The sequence below is a fragment of the Cyprinus carpio genome, chromosome A21 (genome assembly GCF_018340385.1).
Source record: "Cyprinus carpio isolate SPL01 chromosome A21, ASM1834038v1, whole genome shotgun sequence".
Lineage (NCBI taxonomy): Eukaryota > Metazoa > Chordata > Actinopteri > Cypriniformes > Cyprinidae > Cyprinus > Cyprinus carpio.
Window position 1 is genome coordinate 14995651 of NC_056592.1, and position 10208 is coordinate 15005858.

Here is a 10208-nt window from a genome sequence, read left to right on the forward strand (position 1 = left end):
GACAGAGGAAAAGGCATCAATGTTACATATTGGTCTACCTGTTCATAATTTTTTTAATGCATCTTAATGTTTCCATATCTTGCTTTATTTTGTATGATCTTTTTAATATAATATAAAATCTCTTAATATACATACTTTGTTTATTTTGATGATTTTACAAAGTTCATAGCACTGCATTTTAAAATGAAACATTCAGATTTTATGAATTATAAAAGTTTTTGTAAGCTACCCACTAAAATGGTAAAAACAGTTAAGGTTTATTTTGACATCTCTTGGAGCTCTCTGGGGTCCACTACCCCAAAGCAGTTATGAAAAACAAAAAGCAAACCAATCAATACATCAAACATTTAAGAGATCAATAGTGTCAAACATTGAGAAACACAACAGACTGACAACAGCTCCATCCACTGTCAGGTGACAAACTTTACGCTTCGTTTGAGCAACATCATATTAACTGCTATCATACATTTGTGCTTCTTTCAGCAAAATGAAGAAGTCCACAAAGACGACGATCCAGAATTGGGTTCAGTCTCTACATGACATGACAGATACACTGGTGAACACGAGCACCATGCAAAGTCACTCACAGCCATTCTAATCTGATTACATACTTTCAAAAAATATAAAATAAAATTTAATAATCATAAAAACATTCAAGTGTCCTCAGATTGGTTTGGGCAGAGACGTGACTTCCTCCAGACACTCATCGTAGGCTTCTTTATATTCATCATGTGGTTTGATCATGATAACACAGGTGGGACGCTTTGATCCAGCTGATGAACCCAAGTCCTGCAGAAAGAGGAAAACAAACAACTTACAACTTTAAATCTAAAATAAACATAATTCATAAATCCGAATACAAAAAACAGTTCTGATGAACTTACAACTTTAGATGGCACATAAGCATAGGGCATGTTTCTGTCTTCACACATGATTGGTAAGTGACAGTACACTTCGATGGGAAGAGTGTCTCCAGCAAACACCACAATACTACACGATGACAGAAAAAGTGTTAAAATAACAACATTAATGTGAACTGATCGACCAGTGACTGAATGATACTGAAACACGAGGAAAATAAACCTCGCCTTACCCCTTCTCTCCTTTATTGATGAACTTCTGTACCTCTTTTACTCCTCGTCGGATCTGTTTGGTTTTAGCCGCTATGGAAAATAATGAGGAACATTTATATTAACTGACTGCAACCACGTGGCTTTCTCTTTAACAATAAAACCATATACAACCACATTTAATACACTTTATTCAGATTTAAATGTGCTATAGCTTACAGTTATAGTAAAAAAAAAAAAAAGTTCTTGAACACATTTTTACCTTTTTTGACGCACTTGTAGAGCTTTTTGCTTAGTTTACGCGATGCAAGCGGGTTTGCGATTGGGTTTACATTAGCTATTAATTCTTGATATGATTTCTCGGTTCCCCCAGTCTCCTCTTCGACAGTTTTCTCCTTCTTTACCTTCGTCATGTTTCGCTAAAAAAAAAAATGTGTGAAACAAACTTAAGAGTTTAACTTGAGGGAGATTTTGTGTTGCTGGAGAACACGCGTGCGGCAAATCTGACCGTATTTCCGGTGTTTTAGTCATTCGGCGGCACGTACCAGGGTTGCCAGGTTTTCGCAAAAAAAACCCGCTACTCAAAACTAGCCCAATCTCGTTTCGGTGGGGGCTCCCCGGTAAAATCGCATTACAGGGGTATAATACAGGTTTTTCGCCATGGATTCGCATTCCAGGGGCTAAATATCACGTTATTGGGGTCGTTTCAACCCGCACACATGAAAAGTAACCCGCGGTAACAGTTTTAAAGTAGCCCAATACCGCGGGAAAACCGCAGACTTGGCAACACTGGAACGTCCTGATAGTTACATTTATAGACACTGACCCCTAGAGCACAGAATGATCAAATGATGAGATTTTATTCAGTCAAAACATCTGCCTCGCACACATACGTTCAAAACTAATTGTCTGCAACATTTACAACGAATACTTCTGTAAAAAAAAACTTTAGTTTAAAAGAAAATAACTTACAGTTTTTCTTCTACAAAAAACAAAAACAAAACCTATCAGGGCAAACTATTACAAAGAAAATATATACATATAAATACTTTTTATGTTCATTTTATCTCCCAAATAACATTCAGTTAAATTCCACTTTGGATACACATAAATCTTATGTGCATTTCTCCAATCAAAAAGAGAAAACTTTCAGCATTTTGTTTTGGGTACTGGTGGCCTATAACACTTACTTGACATTTACAACAGACAGACTTTCTGATAACGTTACGATAATATTCTATGCGTTAACATTAGTTTAATGTTAATATGTTGCATTATGAACTAATATTAAGTAGAATGAATGGTATATTCTTCAATTAACATTAATCAAGATGAATGAATGCTGTAAACATGGCCATTCATTAATTCATTAACCAGTGTTAAGCATATAGAATCGTATTGTAATGTGTATGTGTATTGTAAAGCTCCAAAACTACTAATCACTTACAGAAACCACCATGACAAGGGTGTAAAGTGCATTTTCCAGGTCAATTTGAACACTACAATTCTTATTACACCACAAACGTAGTGTCTTGAACACACACAAGACAATAATGAATCTTTCCAAACATTAAATGGGCATTGGACATTCTGTAAATCAGGGGTTAAAAAGAAAGAAAGAAAAAAAAACACATTAACAAAAAAAGCCTGATTAATCTGTGTAGATTACAAATTAGAAAAAAAAAAAAACATTTATAAATACATATAAATAACCATCACTTCAAAGAGTAAGCCAAATGTGTAGTTGTCTAGAGATGTAAGAACATTGGTATTGTACATACTAAGAGTGTAACATGAACATAAGCAGGAGAGGACTGAACCAAGGCCCTGTCACTGCTCCTGCGTCTTCACAGCTATACCCACAAGGGCATGGCGAATGGTACGTCCATGCAGCATGTAACCGTCTTGCTTCACCACAGCTATGGAGCCAGGCTCCACTCCCTCTGCTGGAGTATGACAGACTATTTCATGCTGATATGGGTCGTAGGCAGATCCCACGGGGCTCATCTTCTCCAGTCCATGCTTGGTGAAGATGTCCTGCAGCCGTCCCTGTATGTGTGCCAGGTATTGTGTTAGCTGCTGTACTCCATCTCCCTCCTCAACCTTCTCCAACAGGTCTGCCACCTCCACAATGTCACGGCAGAAACTCTGAATGCCTATAGGAAAAGCAGAATGTTTAATGTAATGCTGCTATAATAATGCAATGTGAACAGCTACTATTTGCAGCTAAATTAAAGTAAGTTACCAAATATTTTGGCGTCCTCTACAAATTTCTGTGTTCTTCTTCTGACATTGTCTGTGTCAGCTAGGGCTCGTTTATATCTCTCCTGTGAAAAGCACAAAAAGTTTGAGTAATAATTGCCAAAAGCAAAAAATAACCAAATTACAAATATAACATTGGCTATTATAATATTATACGATTTAATTATAACAATTAAGTCATACTTTTTTTTTTAAGTACAATACTTATGTGAATTTTAAAATGTTGCATTATCCATTGACATCACTGTCAGGCTATAAGTCACTGATACTTAATAACCTTAAAATGACCAAATACTGACCAGATCAATATAGCAGTTAATAATTATCCTTTATTAATGTTGCATTTACTCCAGAACACCATATACATATATTTAAGCTCTAAATGACGTTTTCAATCATGAATAAGTCTAGTTTCTTAAAAAGCTACAATAGCTTACAAATGCCCCTTTTCCACCAGAATTGTTCATATTTGGAAGCCAGAGTGTGTTCTTGGCTTGAGGAACGAACGATGATGCAACGTTGTTTACCCAGGGTATATACAGAAATCATGGAGTTAAATTTAATGTCTTTTAAGACCTTTTTTAAGACTCTTACCATACATTTTAAGACCTCATTGCCACTCCAAGTTTTAACCTGTTACATTGACGACACTTTAACTAACATTTAATATATACTGTTTGTAAGATAGCACAACTTAACAGTCTTATTTTGTGATAACTCCTTATCAATGCAAAATAACTCAGAAGGGTGGGAACGAAGCACAAGAAAATTAACCGAGTGTCTAACCCAAAACAATACAAGAAACAAGAATTAGAACAATAAACAACTGACAAAATTACTGAAGAGGGAAAATAAAGCTCTCCGAGCTAACGGGACAATGAGTTCATACAGTATATTCAAAAGATGTATTTGTAACATCAACTCTTATAACTGTCTGCAAACCAAAGCTGTTTTTAACACTTCCATCCCTGAAATACATATTTTACAGTCACTGTTATGCACATTGACCATTAACATTAACACAGCTCAAAGGCTTCCTACTAGTGGCCCTCCTTCACAAAACATTTAGCACAGTTTTATCAGAGGTAGAATGCAAAATGTTTCAGTAAAAGCATTTCAATGTAATTTATGCAATATCCAAAACAACAAACCAAAAGTATAATAAAAACCAACCCCTGACAACACAACAAAATCACACAAAATATGCAGAAAAAAAAATCACTCATCAAAAAACCAGAATAAGGAGAGATTAACTGATCATGGGTCGAGAGTAAGGAGAGATGACTGACAAGATGTTGGAGGATTTGCTCTTCAACAGATTCTCAGCTCATTGAAAAATATCTTGTATCATAAGATGTGTTCCCTTACACAGTGCTTGCGCGATCGCAAAATTGAAAGTGAATTGCAACTGCTAGCGCTCATTTCAAAAGTGATTTAAATACTCCACATATTGATAGCCGCTCCCTGATGCGTGAAAAATTATATACAATATTAGCGGGAGCAGACACAAAAATCCCGGAAGTGGATGGGAGCATGCGGTAATTTCAGCGAGAAGATTTCAAGCGAGAGCGGGATCAAGTAACAAGTCTCAAGCTATCACACAGCTTAATTTTCTCATAATTGATTTATCAACTTTTTATACTTTTTAAGACCCTTCGGACACCCTGTTACCTGACTATAACCAGTCAAAAAACGAACACTGCACATGCCAGTATTTATATAGACAGTTCAGCACTTCTCTTTAGCTGTTTGCAGTACCGGTGATTTTAGAATACTAGCAGCTCGCATAAACTGCTGGTACTCTTATCTGTCGTATTACATTGGAACTGAAACTAGGGATGCACCGGTTGACCGGCCATAAATTTTTGCTTAAAATACGCGATCGGCAATTGGCCGGTTTTTGGTATTTTTTCGGCCGATTTTTCCGGAAGTGCGGCCGCGTGCACAGACTTCATTGTAATCATTCGCTATCATGTCATTTGTGTGGCAGTATTTCGAAATCTGTGCACAGGACACGGGCAGTCTTTCAGCACTGGAAGTGCAGAGCTACATGTCTGAGGCACAGATAGCAGGAAGCGAACAGCCGCTGGCGCACAAAAACACAAACAATACCCCCCTCACTGAACTCAATGAAGCTGCGCGAGCGTACTGTACCTGTCCGCGCCCTACACAAGCGTACTAGACAGTGAAGCGATGTTCAGCTCAACTTCTCACGTGTTGGTTGAGAAACGAAACAGACTAAACTGTGACAAAACTGAAATGCTTTTTTTTTTTTTTTTTTTGTAAAGTAGAACTTGCATACACGTTTGAAAAGACAGAAGTAAACTTCAGTTCTGTATAGGATAATTATTTTTATTTTACCTTAAAATTACATCGACTTAATTTGATTTAAAAATCACCTGACACTGCACACTGAAAAAAAGTGTTTCATTCATCCAATCAAAAAAAATTTGGGTAATGATTTACATCTATATATTTTTTTTTAACTTGAGCCAATAGTTATTTATTTTTCATTGGCTCAAGTAAAAAATATAGATGCGAATCATTACCCTATTTTTTTTTTTTATTGGATGAATGAAACACTTTGCATCTTTGTTTTATTCGCACCAACATTATTTGATTTTAACGTTTTGGAATAATGTATTTATAGCATACTTTTATTTAGTCTTACCGGTAAAGACCTTTTCTTTTAATTTAAAACCAAATTTAAAAACTAAAATACTGAATGCTGATTAAGAAACCTCTTATTGAATGTGTGTTGATTGTGTTGTTTGGACTGTAGAACTATGCAGTTATTGCCTTTAATTTCACATGGTTACAGTTAATCTTTTAATTTAAGGCCTGTTCTATGTAGGTTCAACCCAATTCAAAAACAAAAGCTAAATGCTGATGTCTGTACCATCTATGTTTGTATTGAATGTAGGCTACTTACTGTGCAGTTACTGCCGTTAATTTCGGATGGTTACGGTTATTGTTTTCAATAGCCAAAAGCCAAAAGTTATGCACACTTACCTTCTTTCTTGTTTGTTGCTTAAAAATAAAAATAAAAAATCGGAAATCGGTATCAGAATCGGGCAGTTTGCTTGTAAAAAATCGGTATCGGAATCGGCCATGAAAAATCATGATCGTGCATCCCTAACTGAAACCCTTAATTCATTTGCTCTCTCACACAGTTTGTACTTACAGTGAGGTCGTGAACCTTCTCTTCCAGTTTTCTAGCTCTCATCTCCAAGGCCCTGACATGTGTCACAGAGTGACTGTGGTCATCATCTCCATCATCACCATGGCAGTCGTCACCAGCACTACGATGTTCCGCTGCAGTGCTGAAGAGGCCTACGACAGACCTGGAGAAAAGAAAAAAGAAAACTTGAAAAATGCACATTTTATTTTTTATTAGCCTGTGTGTGTGTGCGCGTGTGTATATATATATGTATGTATGAGACAAAAATACCTTTTTACACTGTAGTGAATGGGTGCCATCAGAATGAGATTATCAAACAGCTGATAAAAACGTTACAATAATCCACAAGTAATTCACATTCAATACTCCAGTTCAATAATTAGCGTAAAAAGTAAAAAATAAATAAAATCTTTCATCATTAAGGTGTTTTACCTTTAAACCTTCTGGCCAAAATACAAGTCTATAATCCATAATAAATGCTTCCTCCAATGAAAGTTCATTGCCTTTTGTTCTCTCACTTTAAAATCCACCAATATTTTTCTTCGAACTGTTTTTGAATGTAAACAGTGCTTATTCTGAGCATATTTCACTCCTGATTCAGATGAGGTGACATTGGAGAAAGCAATATTATGAATAATTGACTGTTTTTTTGACTGGTTTCAAGTTTAAAATGTCTTAATGATGGTGGGGTTTTTTTGGTGTTTTTTTAAACGCATCTTTTTGCTTCATACTAATGGGCTGGAGTCATGTGGATTACTTGTTATGCATTTATTTGCTGTTCGGACTCTCATTCTGACAGCACCCATTCACTGCAGAGGATTCACTGGGTAGTATGTGATAAATTTAAATGCTTAAATTAATGCTAAATTTCTCCAAATCTGTTCTGATGAAGAAACAAACTCATATCTTGGATGGCCTGAAGGTAAGCAAAATTATTATTATTTTTTTTTTATTAACTATTTAAAGGACTGTGGTATTTAGCTTCATGCTGAACGTAATGCTTCAATGCTCATTTCTTTATAACATTTTCTACATAAAAAGATCTGATTAATAAGTCATGGGATTCATTAATTTGTGGCCATGATATCTTGTCATGTGAAATAAATAAAATTATTAAATAGATAAAAACTATAATTTGATAAATAATTTTTTAAAAACTATTTGGGTTACCCACTATACCCTAAACATGAGATCTTTAATTTTTTATGATTTTCAAAGTGTGTTACATTTTACCCAAATGATCACAGACGGCTGCACTTTCTTAGGACAATAGGAGGGTCAATTTGACGCGTTTACATCGGTATACGCCACGAACAAAGAGAAACCACAAGAATGGAATAAAAGCAATTCATCATCATAATTACACGTTCAGTCCGTTTAACATGTAACGTTATAGTTGTGAAATTAAATGAGCCGTAGGATTGATTACACAAAGGAAAGGGAAGTTTTGAAAACATTAAACAGCCCACTAAATGTAAGAAATTCCATCAGAGGGCTTGCCAATGCACTTACTACGATATCTGACACTGTTTTAATACAGGTCATAATAGTATTGTTATATTTAATAGCCCGTAACTAAGAAAGGACGAAACGTTAAAGCAAGACACAGATGTGAAAGTAAATGTGACAGATGTGATTGATGGCGCAATCTTCCTAAACAACTTTAAAACACAATATAAAGTACCAAACGACCCAAGGTCGACGGGTTTGTCGTTTCTTACCAAATTTAAACTCGTCTGGGTTGTATTTATTGGTTAAACTGAGGTCTGAGTCCCGCTACACAGTTAACGTTAACTCACTAACGTAACGTTAGCCAGTTAGCAGCGAAGCTAACCCCACAACACTTTAAACGGTTAAAATGGCGATAATGTTAACAAAACCCAGTTTTTTCTCGCATTATCAGCACATTTGTCTAAATATTAATCTATAAATCAAGGTTTACCTGTTGACTGCACTTGGTGTTAACCTGCAAAAATCGACGTGAAATCTTCTCGTTACGGACAGAAACCTCACGGCCATTTCCTCAGTAGGCTTGTGTGGTGGTCGGGACGGGAGCGCGTGACTTACTCGACGAGTCACTGTTTAGAATCACTGAGTCGATTCACTAAAACGACTCTGAATCTCGCCATCCTGCTTCTGCAAAGAATTCCAATCCTGCATATACAGCGAATGTATTTTTCATTATAAAACCATCAGTTCAGACGGGTGTTTTTGTTCTTCTGTACTGTATTTTACTGATTGAACGTTTTAGCAAACACACGATAATCTGCTTCAGGGGGCTGTAAAGCTTTTGTGCCTCAGGCAAGGACCACCCAGCTAGACTCCCAGCCTACTTAAAGACCCCCTAATATAAATGTTAATTTTATTTGTATAAAGAAAGAAAGAAAGAAAGAAAGAAAAATCAATACTTAACATTATTAATGCTGAGAAATAAATGTGAATTAATTTTGTTTTTTTAATGAAAACTCCCCCCTGCATGAACCTGTTAAATATCATTTTGATATAACATTGAAAACCACAATTAAATAAAAAGAACTACATAAACACAAATAAACACCCAGTTCACAGATTTTAGAAGCAAAGCCCATGTTATTACAGTGTAATCCACAATCAAAACTAAAAAAGGACATTTGCTTAAATAAACAGAACTCCAAAAAAGCCATTTTTGAACACACGTTTAATACAAGAAATTGACTGCTATTATTTTCTTTAGACTGCTTTTATGTACAAAATAGAAAGAAATTTCTTTAGACTGCTTTTATGTACAAAATAGAAATAAATAAATCTGGAAAATTAAGTGCCCTAGTGTTAACAAAAGGGAAAATCCTCTGAATGCATTGCAGTTCAGTTTCACATAACATATAAAAAAACAGAGATATTAACACTGTTCTCAAAACTGCACAAAGATATCAGCAGGAAGGCCACATCAGTATCCTGTGGCAGAATATAGTAACAAACATAACAAAACACTATTTTCATAGAATTCAGGCAGCTATTTTAACATTTACATTAAACAAACAGGTGTTTATAAAACACTTTGTTTCCTGAAAATTCCCTTATCCCATCCACATTCAATTCAATTATTTAACATAAAATTCAATTTAAATAACACAAAAACGGTCAACAAACACGTTCAAAAGTCCAGTGCATAAGTGCAGTGTAGTGGACAGACAGGATGATCACAGATGCAATCTCTTCTTTGCTTAAAAGGAATAGTTTAAAAAATGCTGAAAATAAAATTGATGAAAATGCACACACATTATTATCAACTAATGATGGACTGGAAAGTCAACTGCACACAATCAATTCAAAAGTGATGTTTTTATCAGATGTTTAAACTTTCATGCTGACGGCACCCATTCACTGCAGAGGAGCCATTGGTGAGCAAGTGATGCAATTAATTAATTTCTTCAAATGTGTTACGATGAAGAAACAAACTCATCTACATCTTGGATGGTCTGGGGGTGAGTAAATGTTTAGCATATTTTTATTTTTGGGTGAACTATTCCTTTAACATTCCATCTTAAACATGCAACAACAAAATCACTTTCTTTGACTCCCATAACTAAATAAAAAACATATAAAACAAAAACAAAATAAAAAAAAAAAAAAACAGAAAGAACAGAATAAAAACAAAAGATAAGAATAAGAAAGATAAAAACATTTATTATTGTTGACAGTTATACATCTCAAGC

At 35.1% G+C, this 10208-nt stretch overlaps 2 protein-coding genes across 2 annotated transcripts; both read right to left on the reverse strand.

Moving 5' to 3' along the window:
• Nucleotides 1-639: 639 nt before the first annotated feature.
• On the reverse strand, nt 640-1601 carry nhp2 (NHP2 ribonucleoprotein homolog (yeast)). The gene is made up of 4 exons (XM_019074502.2): nt 1333-1601; nt 1094-1163; nt 885-990; nt 640-789 (listed from the first exon to the last, which is right to left on the reverse strand). The coding sequence occupies exons 1-4, from the start codon at nt 1481-1483 to the stop codon at nt 664-666; spliced, it is 453 nt and encodes a 150-aa protein (XP_018930047.2). The 5' UTR covers nt 1484-1601; the 3' UTR covers nt 640-663.
• A 310-nt stretch (nt 1602-1911) lies between these two features.
• On the reverse strand, nt 1912-8579 carry grpel2 (GrpE-like 2, mitochondrial). The gene is made up of 4 exons (XM_019074487.2): nt 8456-8579; nt 6517-6676; nt 3316-3397; nt 1912-3226 (listed from the first exon to the last, which is right to left on the reverse strand). The coding sequence occupies exons 1-4, from the start codon at nt 8530-8532 to the stop codon at nt 2901-2903; spliced, it is 645 nt and encodes a 214-aa protein (XP_018930032.2). The 5' UTR covers nt 8533-8579; the 3' UTR covers nt 1912-2900.
• Between the last annotated feature and the right edge of the window lie 1629 nt (nt 8580-10208).